Below are 23,916 nucleotides of genomic sequence, written 5' to 3'. Positions count from 1 at the left end.
TTTTAACATCTCTCCCGAAGAATATCAAGCATTGAAAACTCTCAAAACCTCCTCGGAAATAACCATAAAAAGTTGTGATAAGGGTGGAGGAATTGCCCTCATGGACACTGAGAGATATATTACTAAAATGGAAGAGATGCTAAGCGACACTAGATTTTACTTGAAAATAAATAGAAACACCACTGGTACAACTAAATCTAAAATACTTCGATTGACCACAAATGCTTTCAATAATGATATTCTATGTCAGAAAGAATATGACTTTCTAAATGTGGAAAATCCAAAGCTGGCATGCATATATGGTACTCCTAAAGTTCATAAAGACATCATCGATCCTCCCTTTAGGCCTATTGTTAGTACTATTGGCTCTGTCATTGAACCCATCTCCAAGTACTTAGATGCCATCCTGCGTCCATATATTCAAGACACCCCAGGTTATATTAAAGATACTACTCAAGTTATTAATATCTTTGAGGGATTTCCATTTAACCCAAATATGCAACTGTTGGTCACATTAGATGTGGAGAGTCTCTACTCTAATATACTGTGCGAAGGAGCAATATAAGCTGTTACTTGGTTTATTGAAACCTATCAAGTAAGCTGTAATAGCAAGTTCATAATTGATTGTCTATCTATTATTTTGCCTGAAAACATCTTTGAATTCAACGGTAGTCTGTATAAACAAACGAAAGGTGTGAGTATGGGCACATCTTGTGCCCCTACGATAGCTAATATCTACGTTACCTTCTTTGAACACAAATTCATATTTAAGGAAGAAGCGCCTTTTTTGAATCAGTAATTCAGTGGTCAAGATATATAGATGATATCATTTTTATATGGGGCAGCGACCAGGATACTCTATCTGAATTCACTCAATGGCTGAATCTATGTGATAATAATCTACTGTTCACAGTTCATCAAAGCAATGTAGAAATTGAATTTCTAGACATTATACTGAAACATGAAAACAACTGTCTTTACGTTGATTTATTTACCAAACCTACAGCTCGTAATACAATCCTACATCATAGCAGTTTTCATCCACTTAAACAGAAAAATGCCATCCCGTTTGGGCAATTCTTACGACTTCGTCGTAATTGCACAAAAATAACTGATTATGACCAAAGAAGTGAGAAAATGAAAACAAAATTTAAAAATCGAGGATACCCTCATCGGGTTATCCGTGATGCTTACAAACGGGCACGATTTTTTGACCGTCAACATCTGTTAACTGGTAACACTCGATCTATCGAAAATAATTTGATTTTTGTCACAAGACACTCTGTACTTAATGAACAAATACAGCAAATTATCAGCTCCCATTGGTACCTATTGAATGTGAATAAAAATCAATCCGACCAACTGTCAAAGCCTATGTTTGCTTACAGAAAAAACAAGAACATAAAGGACATAGTGGTGCAATCTAGGATGCCCATTCCAAAACAAATGACGCAACGTAGCATAGTAGACTCTCGCCCTATTCACAGAAATTTTAAATGTGGGGGCTGCAAGTCATGCCTGCAATGCATAGAGGGGAAGTCAATAAGCCACAACGGTATCACTGTAGAAAGTAAAGGTATCAACAATTGTAAATCAAAAAACCTGATATACCTCCTGATGTGCTCCTGTGAAAAAGCATATATAGGAGAGACTTCTAGATCAATGAATACTCGTTTGACAGAACATCAATCTGCAATCCGTACTCAAAAGCTGTCTGCACCAATGGTATCCCACTACGTAGAAAACCACCACTCCCCTGAGGATGTTCGATGGTTTATACTAGAAAAAATCCTTCCCACAGTAGGGCTCTGCTGTGAAAAAGTCAGGAAAAAAAGAGAGGTATACCATATCTTTATGTTTAACACTGTTGAAAATGGCCTTAACTCAGAAATTGCATGGGAACACGCTATTCTATGAATAAGAATCCTTCACAGTTCATATGAGTTAATAAGCTACATTACTTCTGATGCTTGCAGGTCCATTTAGAAACTCATATACCAACAATGTCATCACCATTCATTCACGCTCCATCAAAATAGGAACAGAGATGTAGCGTCACATTGATTAAGTGTCATGTGCGGTATTTTCAGCAATATACACTTTTTATAATTGTGTGCTTACTTAACGTATAAAAAGATATTTGATTAATTATCATAAAAGTCTTTATTCTTGAACTCTTAGTTATCTACCCACATGTCAAGAATTGATGTGCTACTAATTTATGAGTTTCTATAAATCTGTGATCTAAACCTGCTGCTTTGTACCTATATCTAATTTGTAAATATACGATTATAAGGTTCTTTTTGCTTTTAATTCATCCTTTGGCCTTTTTAAGAACTAATTTACAAATAGACATATAGTGCTCTTATATTTTTTATTTTTATATGTTTTATTTTTTAGTTTGCAAACTAAAAGAATTATTTCTGTGTAAATCATCATCCATTTAACATATGATGAAAGACATCCTGAAACTAGGTGCCCTGTTACTCTGTTCGGCATCAATAGCATTTAACATTTGATGTAAGACATCCTGAAACTAGGTGCCTTGTTACTCTGTTCGGCATCAATAGTATTTACATAGTCCGTTTTCTATTCTACACATCGGGCTCTTTCTTATATGGCATCATAGGTATTCATATAGTCCGTTTTCAATGACCTACATCGGGCACTTTCTTATATCGTCATACATATATGCCTGTAGTCCGGTTTCTATGTTGTGCACCCGACTTGCGTTAACATCCATCAAAGACCATCTATATAAAGATGGCGCTTGAATACAGACGAATGTTTGTATCCAGTTACTTGCCACGCCGGATCAGTCGTTTTGTGGCTTTGATGTTGCAATACCGAGAGGCTCTGCAGAGAAACTACGTCCGTCTAACGGTAAGCATGTTACCCCGCAAGATAGTCCATCCGCGTAGAAACCTTTTTTAACAGGAAATAACGGCATGCCTTTTGTTGATCATTTTAGAATAATAAACCTACCGAAACCACGGAACCCAGCCTCTCGGCCGATTTATTAACGCTAAGTTCAGGTAATCTTGACAATTTAACCTTCATAGCAGCTTGTATTTAATCTACATAGCGGCTTGTGATTAATGTTATAATTAGAAGAAACAGACTTTTAGGTAGCCGATATGTATCTACTGGTTTCCGTTTTTCCTTCTACGTTGTCAGGCTCAACAGAGCTTTTTGTTCCTTTTTATTATCTACGGAAAGGAAAACAGGCAGGATATCATTCATAGGATGCATTTTCTATTAATCCTAGAGAGCGAGTGGCTTCTAGGTATGGTTTATATGCCAGGCTCATCTATCTACGTTTTCTAAACATATGCTGAAATGAACCATTTAGAATACTATTAATACTTTCTCACTCTCCACTATGCTTGGAGAACCTCCATTAAGAAAAGATACCGCTACGCCTTTAAAAATTACATATAAACATAATCAGAGGTGAAGGCTGAAATCTCAGGAAGCATACATATCAAGTGCAGGTACATTAGAATTCTCCTGACCGCACATACCATTAACATGTGAACAAATATTTATCCGTGCTATATTTATAGCCTCTCTTACATCTTTCAACAGAGTGATATTTGGACTTAAACTGCACCATCGGGACGGCTATCAACAAATATTTCGGCAGACTTATTACCATGGTAGATATTATAGTTTATAAACTATCTTCAAGCTACATAACAACGTCCTACGCATAGTTACTCATTATATACCGTCTCCTTGTTCTTCCTTTAATAGGCATCTAAATAATGGAAGCAACTTTAAAAAAATACTACATTTAGAAATCGTGGCTAACTGAAGACCACGCTAAGCTTCATTAAAGTAAGTGATCTCCACATGCATGTATGGTCTATCTAACTCATCTACTCCAGTTAGTGTGAGAAATGCTCTATCTACCCATACTTGAGTATGTCATGGAAGCATCATATCGTGAGCCTTTGCTCACAATACAGTATCTCCTTAAATGAAATTACTATAAACAGAACAAAATACGCTGTATTGTTAGTTAGATACATATAATTTTCATTTTGTTTTTTTTTTCTTTTAGTTTTATTGTCAAGAGCTTGCAGTTAAAATAAACAACCTTTTCTAGCCTGTGTTTCATGGTCTGGACACCATTGGCTTCGTAAGTATATATATCCCTTGTGGAAATATGCGTAAAACGCCATGCACTAATGCCTTAAATACAAATTGGCACAATTATTTAGACTACATGATACAACTATTTCCATCTGTATGTACCTATTTATCATGGAACGTGAATGAAGACATAGTGATATGTAAACCATATCGTCTAAGTTTTAGCATTGACTCATAACTGAAAATAAGCTATCATGCTACCTACATTGATGTTAATTAAATATCAGATACAGATACAGATACTGAACTGTGTGACAATGTGGTGACGGTGTGGGTTCTCTCATATAATGATGTGAAATAAAAATAGTGTAACCCGAAGAAGAAAAAGTGGACAAATAAAGAATGAGAAAAGTCAATATTTGATGATATATATAAAAATTTGCTCTGTACATACGAGGCTATCCTATAAGAACAAATGCACTCTAACTGTTGATCATTTATAACTGTTTCTCAAAAATGTATATGAATTGTTGGTTGTGGTGATTCAATGTATATAGCTATATATTATGTATGTGTCCAGTGTATAAAAGTGTTTAAGTCTCACTCGTAATATGTTTCTTAAAATTTCAGAGCAATATACGGCCACCTGAGGAAGGCTATATAGGCCGAAACGCGCGTTGTGAACCATCTTGCCGTATTGCCAACACTAATTGTCTGCTCTTCATTTTATGTTTGTCTATAACTGTTTTAATATCTTATGTATATGAAATGTTCATCAACTATATAATCAACTGATATATAAAAAAATGTGAAGAAAAAATATATTTATAAATAACAAAAATACTAATAAAAGATAAAAACATTTGCAAGAATCTTAAAATAAATAAAAGAAATAACTTTATTCTATTTGTCGGGTGACTTTCTCACTTATTACTGGCCAATTATATATATATAATTTTTGGTGAATATCATATAGTTTTTATAGGTTTGCATATTTACTTGACTATAGACCGTTTCCAACCTGATAGCATGGGCACGTCTCCAGTCGTTGGAATGGATTGGAATGCTTACTCTCCCTTATAGGAAAACATAGGGTCTCAAGTGATTTATGATGCTGTATCGGGGTCGTCTGCATTTTAAATGTGGCTGCATTTCTGCAGCCTGTCTCTGTAGCCACAATACAAGTGAAACAAGTGAAGATGTTGTTTGTCACACTGTCTTTCACACACACACTGGCTCTCCATTATTCCATTTATGTGCTCTAAAGGTTTAAGTCCAGGGAGTCTTGTATATGTAATTATGGACTGTTATATTCCGTTGCATGCATGGACTAAGTTGCGATAAGTAGTCATTTTAAATGTGTTGAAGTCTAATCTTCGGAGGTGACAACATGACGTTAGCTCACAGAACGTGCGCATATAAAAACGATATCATTCTATCTAAATCGGGCTGAGGCACAGATAATGGAACATAAATGTGACTGACGTTTGCAGAACTGAAACATCTGCGACAAGAATCACTGCAACTGCTTCCTGTTAAAGTTATTGGAATGTTAGTGACGTGTTCATTTAGTTTTATTTGAATCCTGGTACTCGTAAAGTGGGAGATTTAATGCACTGTTCAGCAGAATGCAGGCTGTGCCGTGGACGCGCGTCAGCAAAATTGTGACAGCAAAAGTGAAAGCAGGCTGGCATAGAGCGTGCGATGTGCGCACAACATGACGAGAGAGGAAAGCCATATGGCGCCTCTGCTCGCTATTGTACGCGTAACCGCACGTTCTATGCCAGCCAAAAAGCTGTGGTCGGACTTTTAAAAGCCCGCTTACTAAATGTATACACGTTGTATCCCGAGCAAAATGACAAGTGTGATAGGCAAATTATGAGTCCAAAAGAGACATTACAGTCCGCATGAGTGTTTATCTTCTTTAATGTTCAAAACAGCATCCTTATGTGTCCTAGCCAACACGTGTTTCGTCTATTTAGCAGTATATGCATACAGACTTCATCAGGGCAACAACACATGTAGTGAGATACTGGTATCACCGGTAACTACCAGTTCCTAAAGGCACGTTTTGACGTAGAATAATTCGTTCAATTGGAAATCCACGTAAATTCACACTCCAAGCGTAAAAACTGTTGCGCCCCTCGTTAGGTAATGATCAAGTCATGCAATCGAGTAAATTGCAGGTTCAAGTGAGAGTGACCACAAGAATTCAGCCTCTGGTCTCTTTTGGACTCATAATTTGCCTATCACACTTTTCATTTTGCTCGGGATACAATGTGTATATATTTGTTGATGTGGATCTCTACATCTAATGGTGACAGTTTGATAGACGTCATCTTTATCCCTAAAAGCAGCCCTATATGTTTCAAAATTACGTACGACAATTAAGCGCAAGCCTATAACCTACCGTTGTTTTTGCCGCTTACTAAATGTCTCGCAGAGCAGCGCATGCGCTGGCTCAGGCGAGACCTAAAAAGGGTGACTGAATTAAGGAAGGAATTGGGGGAAATGTAAGGTGGGTATAAAGAATACATATCCATCAAATGGCCATAAATCAAGAAGAGGAGGAAATGTGACACTAGATTTGTCTAATACGGTTTGTCAGTCATGTTTAAACAGATAGGCATTTTGTTAGCTTCACTTCAGCAGGATCATAAAACCAATCTGTACACATACATTCCATAATACATTCCACAATGTGCAACAATGATCCATGGTGCCGTGTTTTGACAATGAAAGCCCAGGCCAACACCCACCTTGCAGGACCGCTGGAGTAGCATCCCAGTGATGGGAGGGGAGTAGTATCCATTAAACACGGAGTAGTTTCCTCGGATGACGGAATTCCCTTTATCCAATTTGCCCTTGTAGTTCTCACTATAGAAATGACTGTCATATCTTGCAAAGCTGAAAACGCCCACTCCTTCAGAGAGAAAAAGAAATGTATAGACTGCATGTTAGAATACTTAGGAGCGGAATACGCATGGCAGGGTCTTGGACCTGCACCTCATCTCAGCAGCTTGAAATGGACATCTTGGGAAGCCAAAAACATTTGTACAACTAAGAAACTGCTATGTTGGTCATGCTGTATCTCTACTACAGACAGCCATCAGGGACAAAATTGTCTACTTTCTCAGACCTTCTTTGCCTTTGCTAGAGATTATTTGCATAATTGAATAATCATATATCAAACGATGTCGTTTATTTTACATACAGTGACAGTTCCTCTGACCCCTTGGCAATAAAGGCATTCATTTAAATTTGTAAAAGAAAATGCAGCTAAAAAAAGACAAGTCGGGCGCAGCAGTAGGAAATAAAATTGGTGCGTGGCAGTTCAAATTGACAAGGATTAGGGGAATGTGAAAAAAGCACTAGATACAACAACTCAGAATAACGCAAGCTGTGCTTGTGCATTAGCATCTGATGCACAGCGAGCAACAACGGCGACACAACCCATAAAAGCTGAACCCCTCGGTGCACCTAGGATGAAAAGCACTAGACTGCTGAACAACCACTTGATAATCAACCTAGCACTCTGAACAAACAAACAGAGCGCATCTTCGGATGCCAGGTTTGATTCTATGGCAAGAACATAAGCGAGGTTTATGCTGTTCTTCCTTTATTGCAAAACTATAGCAGCAATAATAACGTCAACATACTACAGACCATATTTCCCAAAAAGTCAATGGAAATGGACTTCGAACACTACTGATAAAGTCCAATACAGTCCTTTGTTACTATTCCTTCTGCTTCTTTCTTTTTAGGTTTCGCCTGGCGTTCGCTGCGCAGCAGCGTTCGCGCAGGCAAAATCTTTTGAGAAGCAGTCTGGGGCTTTGTCCCGCCTCTCTGTTCCATTGGCTAGCTCCATAAATGGAGGCTAGCCATTGGAACAGAGATACGTCAGTCATTGTGGGAGCAGATTCGTGGGCGTTCCGGCAATTTTTTCGCTCTCTGCCCCTTTGTGAACGTCACTGCGGCGGTGGGCGGTGGTTTATTTATTTATTTTTTTTAAGTTTTTTGGGGTCATTCCTCCAGGCCGAACGCCGCCAGAGAAAGTCCTGGTGAGTGCTCCCCTCCCTGCTGTCCGTGTGCCCATCCCGCCCCCCCCTCCTGCTGTCCGTGTGCCCGTTCCCGCCCCCCTCCCACTGTCTGTGTCTCTGGTGGGAGTGGAGTCTGATTGCTGCTGAACTCTGGTTCTTCCGTAAACAATTTTAAACATAGTGTTTGGCTGCCAGCGGTTTCCATAACTACTTCGTCACTCCTGTGTGGGTGTTTTTTTATCTTTAAGAAGAGCGTAATTAACAAAGCATTTTGAAGTGTCCCCCTTCCTTAGACAGTTCTGTTGACTCAAAAATCTAGTTAGGTTTCGCCTGGCTGCTGGAACTTTAAAAAAGGCAGCAAGCTGTGGTCGGCTGGTAGCTTGATTTGGATGAACATATGGCATTAAAAAGGAGCACAGCTGGAGGTAGCATTTCCATCGCAGTGAAATAAGAGCAGCTGACTCTCCAGCCTGCAGTGTAATTAGCAAACCGAGCACTGCCTACCTCTCCATCCCCCCTCTGGCGCTCTCCCTCTCTCACACACTTGCTATTCTTCCCTCCCTGTTTCACATCTCCAGAGTCCAGGCTCCGGCCACCCCAAGTCTGCCCAGGGGTTATTCCAGGAGCACGCACAGCCTCTGGGGAGGTAAGCTCTGGGGAACAATGCACCTGCTGTGGGGCAGCTGTGTCGCAGTCAGCTGCCTTGGGCCATGCTAACTTTTTTTTAGGGCTTTAACAGCAGACACTTCTCGGCTCAGAAGTAGGGAAAAAATGAATACATGTTTACCTAGTGCGGAATTATGATTATTTTGAAGGAAAACTTGCTGCGTCTCCACATTGTTGCTTAAAAACCGCGAGAGCCCCCGCCCCCCCTCATTCGCAGGCGAGCTGGCGTGCATTCTCTGAGGAAGTTGTGGGACTGGCTGCGTGTTGCTGCTTTATTCATCTCCATGGTGCCCTGGTGTCTGCATGTGTACAATGGTTAATCTATGCCGGGTTAATACAGATGTCAGGGCGCATTTAGCGCCCGCTCGCAAACGTGAATACGGTTTGTTTGTCAAATGATTTTATTTTTTAAGGGCATGGGGAAGTTTAGTTTGTACCAGCGACTTAGGAATGCGATCAAATTGGATTTTAAGTTAAACTTTTTGTTCCGTTGTATTTTTTTTAATTTGAACAATGAGATGTGTGATTTGTGGCTAATTAAACCCTAACAATACAATTTGAAGAGAATGTTTTTGATCAAATTGGTAGCGAAGTGGGTAATTAATTTGAGCATATATATAACATTGTATGAGGCGTTCGATGTAATACGAATTTGCTTTTTACTTAAGAAATGTTGAGGGAGGAGTGGCACAAGACAGTAAACAATTTTAAACATAAGATTAGGGTGATGGGGGTGGGTTTCAGATTTTCAAAGCAGAAGGAGAGTGTGCTTTTGTGTTTTTGTAATAATTCCTTGTAAAAGCCGACATTCACCTAAGCATACCAGACTGAAAACCTCTGTTCCCAACCATTTTCCAGAAAATGTATTTATTAGGGGTGTAACTCTCCCAACTCCCGAAGCTACGCCCCTGCTTACTGGCGACGATAACATAAGAGATAAAGTTTTGAAGAAGAATATGTTAATACACAAGTGAACGTAAATGACCAGCATCAAGGCTTGTTTCGCTGTGCCACTTTTGCAGGTGTAGGAATGACCAGCACCTTTATGAGGAGATGTCACGTTTTAGGCACAGTTAGTAAGACTACATGTCCCAGAATGCTTGCTGTGTTGTCTGTTTTCGCTCTCTCCCGCTTACTTTCTTCCTGCTTCCTATATCTGTGCCTTCCGGTAAGCCCTCGGTGCTTGTCACCTGTGGTGTTGCCTTTTGCCTTGTGCTTATCGACCTGGACCCTTGTTGACGGAGTACGGTGTTACTCTGCTCTTTGGATTATAGTTTCTCGACTGGACTAGCGCAGCGGATGCGCGCTGGTACTTTTTTTCCTTCGCTATCTGTCTCCGTGGCGTTTGGTGAACTTTGACCTCTACTGGGAGCCGCGCTGGGAGAGCTGAGTCAGAGGCTCTCTATTTACGCGGCTGCAGAGACTTTTTTCATGATAATATAGCCTCGTTTCTGGAGCATGGATAGCGGCTGAACTCTTTGGATTTGTCGTAGCTGTTGAGAAGCTCGGATTTGGTTCTCGGAGCACACTGGGAGCAAGAATCATTGTCTTTCGGTTCTAATCAGCTAAACAGAGAAAAGCTACGTGGAGGAAGATAAGTAACTGTTCTCTCATGACTGAACTTTATTGCTGATAGAGAACCATTATCTTTTCTACTCTGGGGTTCGTAAACTGTTTCCTATTTTTGCATTTTTCTTTATTTTTTCCTTTTTTGCCCTTTTCTGATGGAATGTTTGTGGCAGCCTTCTTCAGTAAGTGAGTTTCTACACGTTCACATTTAGTTGTTATTGTAATCCAGAGAGGAGTGCAATTATTGTCTTTATGCAGGAACTCGAATACGGATCCAAAGCCTGAGCTTTCTCTTGGTGTCGAGTCCTGTTGATGGTTTATGGCTGCCAGTCCTTTATGTTTTATTTATCTACTTTTTCCCCTTCCCTGGGTGAGGTCCTCTTAGGGGAGTGGTATTGTTTACCTTCACTAGAGGTACCGTTCCTAGGGAGGAGTGAAATTAGCAACTACATCGCTCCTGCTGTATCTGGAAAATAAGGTTAGTCAATCTGCATGACTTTGTGACAGGAGAAAATGGGGCAGTACTTACAAAACATATCTTAAGCGTGAACAACATCGAGGCCACCGGTGGAAAAACACTCACTCACTCTCACACACAAACTCTCACACACACTCACTTGTTTTTGCAGCGAGATTACGGATGTTTCTTTTATTTGCAATGTCAAGATTAGGGAGAGCTCCCCAGGACCTGGGCGCATGACGACTTCTCCACGAATTGTTCTGTGGAAAAGACACAAGGGGGCGCTGTGCTTGCTTCCCTGCCCCATGGCTGTGCTTGCTTCCCTGCCCCATGGCTGTGCTTGCTTCCCTGCCCCATGGCTGTGCTTGCTTCCCTGCCCCCTGGCTGTGCTTGCTTCCCTGCCCCCTGGCTGTGCCTACTTCCCTGCCCCCTGGCTGTGCTTGCTTCCCTGCCCCCTGGCTGCGCTTGCTTCCCTGCCCCCTGGCTGCGCTTGCTTCCATGCCCCCTGGCTGCCCTTGCTTCCCTGCCCCCTGGCTGCGCTTGCATCCCTGCGCCCCCTCGCTGCGCTTGCTTCCTTGCCCCCTCGCTGTGTTTGCTTCCCTGCCCCCTCACTGTGCTCGCTTTCCTGCCTCCTCGCTGTGCTTGCTTCCCTGCCCCCTCGCTGTGCTTGCTCTCCTACGTGTGTGTATGTGGCTCTGGGTGTGTGGGTGTGTGGCTCTGGGTGTGTGTGTGTGTGTGGCACTGGGTGTGTGGGTATGTGTGGCTCTGGGTGTGTGTGTCTCTGGGTGTGTAGGTGTGTGTGGCTCTAGGTGTGTGGGTGTGTGTGGCTCTGGGTGTGTGTGGCTCTGGGAGTGTGGGTGTGTGTGGCTCTGGGTGTGTGGGTGTGTGTGGCTCTGGGTGTGTGGGTGTGTGTGGCTCTGGGTGTGTGTGGCTCTGGGTGTGTGGCTCTGGGTGTGTGTGGCTCTGGGTGTGTGTGGCTCTGGGTGTGTGTGTGGGTGTGGCTCTGGGTGTGTGTGTGGCTCTGGGTGTGTGGGTGTGTGTGGCTCTGGGTGTGGGTGTGTGTGTGTGTGTGTGGCTCTATGTGTGTGTGGCTCTGGGTGGGTGGGTGTGTGTGTGTGTGTGTGGTGCTGGGTGTGTGGCTCTGGGTGTGTGTGTGTGTGGCTCTGGGTGTGTGTGTGTGGTAGTAATTGCTGTCTGCTGAGCTCTTCCAGTAGGGTACAATAGGTCTTACGTTTGCGAGAGATTAAGCTGTTGGCAATGTAAATTACAATGCCATTTTTTTAATCTGTTTTCAAAACCAACACATAAATAAAATTGTCGTCATTTACAATGCCAATAGCTCTAACTTTTGCAAAGGCGAAACCATTGCATTGTAAATGCTTGTTTGCTTTATAGCCAGTTAAGTAAAGTCTGTTATTTTGACTGTTTTCTTAAGTAACTGGGGTTACCTTTGTTGACATTGTGGATTGACAGCAGGAGCTCCCCCGATTGTGTGGTCCAAACAGCACATTTACTCACATGCATCCTGCTCCCTGGTTCCGCGCATTAGCCTCCTAAACCAATCTCACCGCTGTGGAGTAAGAGCCCAGGACGGCGTGGTGGATCGGTTCAGCAGAGGATTCCTTGAGCCTTCTAGGGAGCGAGCTTTCTGCTAGTCCGGCAAGGTCTTCAGGAATTAGCAAAGAGGTTCCTGGGACAGTACAATCTTCCTTTTGTTGATTTATTATACGCAACTAATAATTTACCTTTTGTCTGGGCAGTCCTGTGTGTCATTGATCCTGTATTGGCTGACAGACGGCAAGATCATCTGACAGCAGCTTTAGTTCTTTATCACAAGCAACATATGATATGGAGTAAGAAGACTCCTGTGCTTTAATCTGTTTCAGGTCATCCACCATTTGCCTCAGGGGTGCTTTAGAAAGGTGTCATCTCACTTGCGAAGCGCTGTGGGCAGCAGCTTTACAAACTGTCCCCCCATGGCAACTCCACCCTAAGTGTGAGGGATGGATCCATGCACAATGGGACGACAGAGCCTCCTGCTAAGTGAGACAAGCAGTAGAAAAAATAAGTCAATTTTAGTCAGCCAAAACTTTATTTAGGGTACAAGCCATAAAAGCACAAGTAAAAACATTGTATAAAATATGTTTAACATTAAAACTGGAGCAAGCGTACACTCACAGGAGCAACAGTAATTGGTTATAACAAGCGAGCACCATAATACAATTATTAGAGAAAACAATAAACATAAAATATTTCATAATGTCAATAAGTTGGGCCAGAAAAGGGGACATAAATTATATTACGCAGACAATTTACCAATGTGTTGTGCATGAAGGGGACCAGGATAATTGAGGACACCCCGTGTTTCTGTTATGTCACAGCCCGAATTAAGTCGGCACATCATAAGCTTGGTCCTCTCCATTATTAGCAAGTAGCGGGAGACAGCCAAGACAATACTTTGTGTCGTGTCGTCTATCAACATATGTAAAGCCACTGCATGTTCCCTTGCCCGCATACTGGGAGTATCCATTTTTATCTCCCCTTCGTATAGCTAACACAGAAGAACAGTGCCTGCTCCACCATTTCAGAGGAGTATGAATGCTTTGAGAAGCTCGAGAAAAAAGGTCCTTTCAGAGAAGCATTGACAGTTTGAGAAGCTGAATGGGGCCTTTATAACGACGAACATTTCGGAACAGAGGAAGAGCAAAAAGGTCTAAGCTATGGAAAGCTTGCTGACTGTTGGTCCAGGAAAGAAGTGACACCTCATTAGATGAGGAGGAAATCATGTGTGATGATCCCTCTGAGGACTTGGAGGAGGGAATGAATGGCATGTACCAAGTACAAGAGCAAATTGTGATAAGACTTTGTTTGGCCAGGAGAAAGGCCTTTGGAGGATATGTTCGACTTAAGGCATTATTGGTGCACAGAGTGGCCGTCCATGTCCAAGATGACAAGTGACATGTAAAGTTGTCTCCACAAGCCTTTGGATATGGACTACAGACATTGACAGAATGTTCTGGCCCATCTGTGGAAGGGAATGTTTTGCATAAGCCCGAATTCCTAGGATGGTCATGTTTATGGGCATGTTTTCCAGGAGACCTATGAAAGGCATCAGCAGGTCATGGTGGTCTTGACAGGACAAATGACTAGATTTGTGGTGCTGCTTACTGAGATCCTAGGGATTAACACAGACAGTCTCATGGGATGGGTGCAATAGGTCCTTTGACTGTTTCGGAAATACAATTTGTGCTATCGCTGTGGAGCACCAGTGAGAAATTCTGATTTGAGTGGCCACCAAATTAGTGGAACTAGTGCCATCTGACCCCTAATCATTGACCAGAGGAGGGCTGCCCCAGCAAACTATATCTACACATGCAGGTAAGCGGAGTGGTGCCTCTGCATACAAGCACACTCAATCTCAGAACTAACTTTCATTTTTTTGTAATTGGCTGCTCCAGCTACTTTGACAGACGTCTAGCACAAAGCTGGTCTCCACGTTACCAGATTAAGATAGGCCTGCATGCTCCAGTATAAAGCGTTTGAGCTTGAGGGACGCCCATCATCACTGAGCATCCTTTCATAATCAAGGCTGTGCCCTGAAGTGACCAAACCATTAAGCAGGAAACTGTGGCTCTGTGCTATTAAGGCCCTACTTCACCGACTGAAATTGGATACATATTGGGCCTCACCAGAGAGTATGGGTTTAATTGGCAAGGCCAGCATAAAATAAATATGCCACTTACCACATGAAAGCTTACCCCAGTTTACCTAGAGGACAGTTTTGGGGTTCAAGGTACTTCTACGTAGCCTATCGTCCACCAGCTGGTGCTTTATGAAGCTCCAGAAGCCAGTTTCTATTTCTATTTATATGCGGAATTTGTTAAGCGCGCGGACACCCAGGGGTTTCATGGCGCTGAAGAAAGCAGATGAGAGATGGATAATGAAGGGTCAGAAGGTGTAATGTTCTAGCCGTACGCTTGTTTGAATAGCCAGGTCTTCAATGCTCGCCTGAACTCTGTCAGCTTGGAGCAGCTCCGGATAGACAAAGGCAGAGAGTTCCAGGTTTTTGGGGCGAGGTATGCGAAACTGGATCCGCCGAGTCGTTTCTTTTTAAATGTCGGCACCGTGAGAAGGGATAGGTGGGCAGACCGAAGCTCGCGGGTCGGGACGTGTTTGTTGATGAGTTGGTTGATGAACCTAGGGCTTTTTCCGTGAAGAGCCTTGAAAATTATGCAACCTGTCTTAAAGGTGATCCGATGGGTGATGGGGAGGCAAAGGGATCAGAATGATGTTCAGGAACAAGAAGTAGTCATTTCTCAGCTACGTCTAGATGCTAAGCTTACAGAGTGTCTGAGCTTCATGGTCAATTGGGAGAAATCAAATCATATGCCCAAACTGAACATGGTGTCGAGGACGCTCTTCCTTTCACTTGACAGGATGGCTTATATTAAGAAGCAGGCTCTCTGTTGGCTCAGAGGATGTCATGGTCAGGACTGATGGGCTCCTTTCTATGTCTATACAGCGAGTTTGACAGGTTCACTCTATTATTAGGCCTTGCAGAAATCATGATACTGCATCAGAGAAAAAGATATGGATAAATGGAAGAGGAGAGATTGTCTGAGAAAGCCAGGATCAAGATTCAGAGGTAGCTAGCTGCATCACATGTATCTGCAACAAATACTATGATCAAGCTGGATGTCACGTCAGCAAGCTGGCCAGGGGTGCACAAGGTGGGAGACTTATCTAGTTCAGCAAACTTGTCAGGAGACAAACTATGACTGGATATCAACTGACTGCAACTCCTAGAAGGTTCTTAGTGACTACTGAAAGACAAGATTTAGTGTTGTGTACTGTTCACAAAATGCATGTCTTCCAGAGCAGACTAATTACGTTATCAACTGGAGCATCAGGATCTTGAGGAACTCCAGCAATTGAAAGGTGGATCCAGGAATTTCATGGCAATAATGAGCAGATGGGGAGAGTGTGCCAGAATCTGTTTGTGCCAAGACTGAAAACCCAACTATTGTTCTTTTTCTGTTGCTTATGCCCATCTTTAAAAGTGGGGATGGTCCTCAGTTATGTCTTACGGCTGATGGAGGGGCCCAGGTCAAATGCCAGATGACAAACATAATTATGTTGGAAATCTAGAGCTTATGTCCTAGTGCTTCAGAAGCTCTCTTCTGATTCTTCAATCCACCTACCCTGGTTTTCAGAACTTTTGTTTGATAACTTTAGAGATTTTCAGAGGTTGGACTGGGAACTTACAGCATTATTTCTGAAGCAGATACATACTAAGGGCCCAATTATGATCGCGGACGGACTTGAGTCCATCCGCGACCCCTGAGGAGGAGGGAACGTCCGCAGGGGCTGCGGCGTTCCCTCCGAGCAGATTAAGATGTGACCGCCAGGGTGGCGGTCACATCCTCTATCTTTAACATTGCTTGAAGCTGCACCCGCCACAAAGCTAAAAATGCATGCATCGCATTTGCATGCACAAAGCGGCAGGCACCGCGCAGTGCCTGCTGCTTTGTGCACGCAAATGCATAGGTACCCCCCATGTGCACCCCCCAACCCCCCTTCACCCAGGGGGCCCGCAATGGGGCCCCGAAGTGAAAGTCTGTATGCTTTTCCACGGCGGAAAAGGCGCCGCGGAAAAGCATGTCTTTCCAACCATCCTAATATGGCTGGCGGTGTCTGTTAGACACCGCCACCATATTAGGGGTTTTCCGCCTCGGTCGTAATGCGACCAACGCGGAAAAGCGGCGGACAAAATTCAAGACCCACCAGCCATCCTAATATGGCGGTGGGTCTTTGGACGCTCTGCAGCGGTTTTTTCGCATCCTCCGGGCCGGCGGTGGCTTCCGCCGGCCCGAAGGATGTGGAAAAACCGCAATCATAATCGGCCCCTACGTTATTATTTTCAATCAGAATAGAGAGGTTACACATTTCTTCGTTTCAGGACAGGTTAACAGCATGGCAATATAATGTAGTGGACAGGGTAATCAAGCTACATTTAATTTATCACACACATGAAAAGCAAGATTCTTGGTTTATCATTTAGCTCATCTTACAGTCGTGCTGGAAGGAAGTGACAATGCAGGTCACATCTAATAATTATATTTGGCATAGACACTGGTACATTGTTTGTTATGGGAACCCTTCAATGTCTTGAGGTGAGGAAGGCCCAGGTTCTTTCAAACTTTTATATCTTTTGGAGAACTACAGTGGTGAGCTTGCCAATGGTGTATATGTACTATATTTTTGTCCACCAAAGACTCACTGATGGAGGATCTTGTAACTTTCAAATTGTGCTACCAACAAAGGGGCCATTAACTGCATGTTAGTTAACAATTTGTCCATGAAAGTTGTTAAAGGTAAGAATGGACTTTTACGGAGTAACCAAACATTATAATTTGTAGGTCTGAGGGTAGTGAAATGTACTGAAATAATTCATAAGGAGTAAAATCATAATCCGATAACGATGAATTTGGCAACAGGTCATGGTTCCACAACTTTCACATCCCCTCCAACACCCATCAGGAGAGCGAAATATAATGTGTGGATATACTGAAGCGAGTTACCAATGTGTTAAGATTTAATATATATCTGCAGTACTTGCCCATAAAACATTCAAGTTATTTTCTGTGATCTCAATGCTAAGTTCCTCCACTTTGTCAAGCATTTATGGTTATGTGGCAGTTGCCTATCCCCCAGCATCACAAAGAAGGAATGAGATTCAACCTTGGTGACCCAACCCTCATGGAAAAATTCAATATGCGTTTTCTCACAACATTGTTTTTCCATGCAAATATCAGTATGTAACCAATGAAGGACTTAAAGAAATCTAAAGGTATCTGCATAGGATAACTCAAAATCAGCTGTACAAAAGAATTAAAGCACTAGAACATAGTTCACCCAACTGTGAGAGCCCTGCCTCAATGTCAGGATTCAGTGATCAGTAGGACCTGGAAGAAAGCCTAGATTTTGGACAACAGGTGTCACTGGTAACTTGTGACTGTTCCTTTATACATAACCAAATTCCGTGTTTCTAATAAAATGTTTACTGATGTTAAGGAGGGCTATCTTTAGGTGGGAACCAAAACATGTGATTCATATGGGTGATAGATGATTCGCTTTCCACTTACACCCATGGTTTCTAGTATGGGAGCGTAGATCACTTTAGAGCAGGGTCTATTTTGGCTGCTCACGTGTACATTTCTACATTTGGGAACCATACCCTAGCCTTACGGATACTCTGCTGTTTTAAGAGTTTTGTTGCCCCACGTAAATGCTGTTAGGTTTCGTTTCACTGACTAATTTGAGCATCAATTGTGTAAACTGGAGAGGCAGTGTTTGGGTAATGTAGAGGAGTATTGTATAAAATAAATTTTAAGGCATGCTATTCTTCCAAACCATGAGATTTCAAGGCAGCCCTGGCCATATAGATGCTTGTACAAAGTTTCAAGAACATAGGGACTGTTTTGTTGTGGATATTTGGACATCAATTTCCAAAAATAAATCTTCCATAGCTCGACATCCCAAGGTGAGAAGGTTGTGCGGAACTGTACACTGAACAACTCTTGCACATTGTCCACGTCACAATAGTCTGCCCCCCCCAGACTGCTTTCGCACTATGACATGGCTGACAGTTAACTCATTGGGGATTTGTTTCCCACAAATTATTCCGCAGGTCTCCATTCCCTGCAGTATTTGCATCTGCTAACACCAGAAACATGTGCATAAGGTCTCAAGGTAAGACTATACTTTGGCACCTTTTGACCATTTGAGTCTCAAAGCAGTCACAGCTGCTGCTGGGTTTAACCGTGCTTACTGCGTCACAATTACGGGATTTATTTCAGAAATCTTTAGAAAAGCTGCAGTTTTTAGGGGTGGAAATACATGACTGCTCAGACGAGCGCACTGATGGCGTTTAAATTTAAAGAGGCAGAGAGTATGCTGTTCGGGAGGTAGAAGAACATACAGAAACGGAAATCGTTTTTACTGACTATTATATAACAAACCTAGAGTAAGTCCCTGTGTGTACTTTTTAAAATAAAAGTGTAAGCAAATTACCTTGAAAAGTACACTTCGTTGTGTGTTACTTTTGGTATGCTGTAGCAGCGGCGCTGCCTATCCACTTCTTGCCACTGCATGTCTTCCTTGCCGTACCTCTAACATGGGAGGCTGCAGCAGTGGAGATGTGGGGCAGTGGTTTAGTGGCTCCCAATGATATAAAATGATGTAAGTGAAGATTGGGAGGGAAGGGGGGCAAGCCACACCGACAACCATTTGTGTGTGTAAAAGGCCGCTTTATTGAAACAGGTGCATATCACAATTTTATGAACACTGGCACTTTGCCTTACAAAACTAAAACCTCTCTATACATCAAATTACCTGACCCCTTGTCCCTCTCTCCACCCTACAACCCCCACATCATAAACCCCCACCCTGCAACATACAATAAATAACTTTCAATAACAATAATATTACACAATCTTACAATATAGCATTTATAACTCCTAACCTCCCATGACCTAAACTCCTACCTGCCTTCCTGCAACTGTAACAAACGAACCTCTAATGTAAACTTCCAGCCTGCTTAACCTTTCCCTGCTCCTGTTCACAAACTCCCCAAACTTAACCAGAAACTATAAAACTCCAGCCAAACTTGGCCAACTTTCAAACAACCCCGCCAGCACCTGTTCCAAGCGACAACTCCATAACAATTCAAACCCCTATGCACCTGCTCCAACAAGGCCCCTGCCATAAAAAACCTGCCGTAACAGCCTCCCAGAAAAACTCCTAAGCCCAGGGAGGGTGGGCGGGGACAAAAACCAGCCACCAGGTCACCAGAACCTAAAATGGTGGCTGGGCGAGAGCGCAAACTCCCTAAGTAGCTTGGGCTACTATTTCAACTTTGGGCTACATTTGGGCTAGTCCCAAAGTAGCCCAAGGCCACAAAATGTCCGCGCCCGTCTGGCCCCACCCCCTCCCAATCTGCCCGGGGGGCAGACCTCGGATGCTCGGCTGCCCCCCAAACTCCCCTATAGGAGGGAAGGGGGGCAAGCCACACCGACAACCCTTTGTGTGTGTAAAAGGCGGCTTTATTGAAACAGGTGCATATCACAATGTTATTAACACTGGCACTTTGCCTTACAAAACTAAAACCTCTCCATACATCAAATTACCTGACCCCTTGTTCCCCCCACCCCTACGATCCCCGCATCATAAACCACCACCCTGCAACATACAATAAATAACTTTCAATAACAATAATATTACAGAATCTTTCAATATAGCATTTATAACTCCTAACCTCCCATGACCTAAAATCCTATCTGCCTTCCTGCAACTGTAACTAACGAACCTCTAATGTAAACTTCCAGCCTGCTTAACCTTTCCCTGCTCCTGTTCACAAACTCCCCAAACTTAACCAGAAACTACAAAACTCCAGCCAAACTTGGCAACTTTCAAACAACCTTGCCACCCCGGAAAAGGCAGGAGTGTAGGCGTATACGCCGCCTCCACCTTTTTCTGCCCCCCCGCCCCCTAGCCCTAACTCCCTGCCCCGAATCCCTGCAGAAAACCCTAGCCCCCTATACACCCCTCCAAAAGATGCCCTGTTCATCCCCTGCACACGCCCAACATCCTAGCCAGTACTTCCCTCAACTCCAACAAATACAAGTCCATTCCGAACGGTGAAAGATGGACCCCGTCACCCCTGAAAAACTCTGGTGTGTCGTATCCAATATCTTTGTGCCTGATCCTGGTAAAACCCAAATGGCGGCAAAAACGCACCATCTTCACATTCACTTTCCTCCTGGCCTTGTCCACCGCACCGGGGTTCACAGCCCCCTCCAAACCCTACGCGATACAAACTCCGTCCACACTACTGCGCACCCGGTCCATTGCCGCTCAATCACCTCCAAATCAAGCTTCATGCACCTCATCAGTGCCAAACCCGTCTCCTTAACCATGTTGTTTTCACCCAGGTGAATAACCAGGACACTGGGGCACCTACCAGCCACCAACATCCTATTTAGTACATCCAAAAGCTCTCTCAAGAGCATTCCCCCTTTCCCTTTCCAACCAATCCAAGGTTCTCCCCAAAATATCTGGAGCGGGCCTGGACTTGAGCCCATTTCACAAAATAATGGCCCACGATCCAAATGGATATTTCCCTGGCGAGGGGACCCATCACCGAACCTGAAACGAGAAACAGGAATGAACACAGGGAAAATACACAACGGCGCTACAATTGGCTGGGAGCGCTGCGCACATAACGCTGGTAACAGTCTGACGACCACCTGCCCCAGCGCATAATGTCCCCTCGCCCCCGATTGTTCGCCTCCGACGCAGCGCCAATCCCGAAAGAATGAGTGCCAAACAATTTTCCATCCAAACCCAGAAGGGACAAGGCCTTTATCAATACCGCCAAGAGCTGCAATCCCTTTGTCGCCGGCCCATCTGAATGTCTGAACACCATCAATGTGGAAAATAGGCAAAGTTCTCAGTCGTACCTGCATACCCGTGGTAACGTCTGCAGCACCTTCTCTAAAAGATCCCACAACAGGGGTTCCTGGCCCGAGTAGCCCGCCCTAACTCCCGGGCCCACCCTTCCAACATGCGCGAACCAAGTTCCCCTGCTGACAGCGCATAACCCTACAGAAGCTTACCGATAAAGGCAATCCCCGCCAATTTACCCGCTATCGTGACTCGTGTGAGCCCTTTCTCGGTTAAGGACAGGATAAACTGTATTACATCTTCCTGCCGCCCCGCCGCCGAAAACCACCGCCTTACCCCTGAAGCCACAAACTCCTCCCATGCTGACGTGTATGCCACCTTCGTTGATTGCGCCAGGGACCCTAAAACCAGCGGCAACATCCTGTGTTGACTACGGACCACAAATGCGGCGGCATGCTGGTCGGGGTCTTGTCCGTGTGCTTGGCTAACCCACGGACTCTCCCCCACTGTGAACGAGACAAAGCATCGGCTATGTCATTGTCCACCCCTGGCACGTGCACTGCGTGAAAGGCAATATCATGCCGCAAACAGCCTAGCACAAACACTCTCAGCAACTTCAGAACCTGCGCATCCCTTGCAGACTGCCGATTCACAATTTGTAATACAACAAAAGAAGAGAGGTCTAGTCAGTCTCAGGACTGCTAGAAATATGGAGCAAATAATAGGAGGGTTTTAACACAGTCACTCAGATTGAGTAGGAAGGCCCTCACACACCGACCTGGTCAGTGTCATGCTTCATCATCGGGCCCCACCGAAGAGACCGAGTGCCTCTTCGGTGTGCTACGACGCCAGAACACAGGGAAAATACACAACGGCGCTACAATTGGCTGGGAGCGCTGCGCACATAACGCTGGTAACAGTCCGACGACCACCTGCCCAAGCGCATAATGTCCCCTCGCCCCCGATTGTTCGCCTCCGACGCAGCGCCAATCCTGAAAGAATGAGTGCCAAACCATTTTCCATCCAAACCCAGAAGGGACAAGGCCTTTCTCAATACGGCCAAGAGCTGCAACCCCTTTGTCGCCGGCCCATCTGAATGTCTGAACACCATCAATGTGGAAAATAGGCAAAGTTCTCAGTCGTCCCTGCATACCCGTGGTAACGTCTGCAGCACCTTCTCTAAAAGATCCCACAACAGGGGTTCCTGGCCCGAGTCGCCCGCCCAAACTCCCGGGCCCACCCTTCCAACATGCGCGAACCAAGTTCCCCTGCTGACAGCGCATAACCCCACAGAAGCTTACCGATAAAGGCAATCCCCGCCAATTTACCCGCTATCGTGACTCGTGTGAGCCCTTTCTCGATTAAGACTGACTAGACCTCTCTTCTTTTGTTGTATTACATTCAACCGGGGATTAAGAGAGTGTCCTCGATTCTCCCTACCTCTCCCTTTGTTGACATATATTGATTCACAATTTGTACCACTGCCATATTGTCTATCCTGAACATCATCCTCCTGTGGGTCAGCAAGTCCCCCCTCAAAGCGAGATCGCCACCACCAGTGGGAAAAATTCCAGGAAAGCTACGCTTCGACCACCCCGCTCATTTGGGGGGCAACCTTCCCGTGCACCATTTGCCCTGCTAAAACAGTCCAAATCCCTCACTCCCTGCTGCGTCTGAAAAGATCTGTACATCCCAGACCATGCCGTTGCCTTGCATCATTGGCACACCATTGAAGTTCTGCAAAAAGAACTGCCACATCCTCAAGTCCTCCCTCACTCCCGCTGACAGCCGCACATGATGATGCGGCGGCTTCCGCCCCGCTAACGCCCTGGCTAGTCGCCTACAGAAAGTCTGTCCCACTCTCACAACTCAGCATGCAAAGTTCAGGTGACCGAGTAGCACCTGTATCTCCGTCACTGTGACTTTGTGTCGTGCCAACATAGTTGCCAGCAGCCCCAACATTTGCTGCAGTTTATCACTGGTAAGTGGGTCTCAATAGCCCCGAGTCCAATTCAATGCCTAGAAATGACAGTGCTGTACCTGGCCCCACTGTCTTTTCTGATGCCAACGGCACACCCAACTCGTCCATGATCTCTTGGAACCTGTCCAGTGCATCCTGGCAGTCCGTGGAACCTAGGGTGCCCACATAGAAAAAGTCATCTAGATAGTGCGTTACTCGTTGGTGACCCGTCCGTTCCGTGAACAACCATTGTAGGAACGTACTGAAACATTCGAACAGTTCGCAAGACATGGAGCAGCCCATCTGCAGTGCTTTGTCCACGCACCAGTTGCCGTTAAACTGGATCCCCAGTAAGCCCTAATCGTCTGGGTGGTCTGGAAGCAGCCGGAAAGCCGACTTGATGTCACACTTTGCCATCATCGCCGTTGCGCCCACGGTCACCACCAGGGACATGGCTGCGTCAAGTGATTAATATGACACCGTTGCCTCTCTTTCATCAATAAAATCATTTACAGAGCCACCTTCGGCCCACAACAAATGTTGTATGAGACTAAACTGCTCCTTATCCTTTTTTGGCACTACCCCAATGTGGGACACTATCAAATCAACCATAGGCAAATCCTCAAAGTGTCCGACCATGCGGCACTCACAGACTTCCT

At 44.3% G+C, this 23,916-nt stretch overlaps 1 protein-coding gene across 2 annotated transcripts in view; it reads right to left on the bottom strand.

The window, feature by feature from the left end:
* AMZ2 (archaelysin family metallopeptidase 2) overlaps positions 1 to 23,916 on the bottom strand; it is a 574,400-nt gene that overhangs the window by 85,181 nt on the left and 465,303 nt on the right. For both annotated transcript variants that reach the window (XM_086930947.1, XM_086930948.1), the window contains one exon: positions 6,858 to 7,021. In XM_086930947.1, coding sequence (XP_086787073.1) covers positions 6,858 to 7,021 — 164 coding nt within the window. The remainder of the gene's footprint in view (positions 1 to 6,857; positions 7,022 to 23,916) is intronic.

Source organism: Lissotriton vulgaris, chromosome 7, assembly GCF_964263255.1.
Source record: "Lissotriton vulgaris chromosome 7, aLisVul1.2, whole genome shotgun sequence".
In the NCBI taxonomy this organism is placed as follows: Eukaryota; Metazoa; Chordata; class Amphibia; order Caudata; family Salamandridae; genus Lissotriton; species Lissotriton vulgaris.
This window is presented reverse-complemented; position numbering and strand designations above follow the sequence as displayed.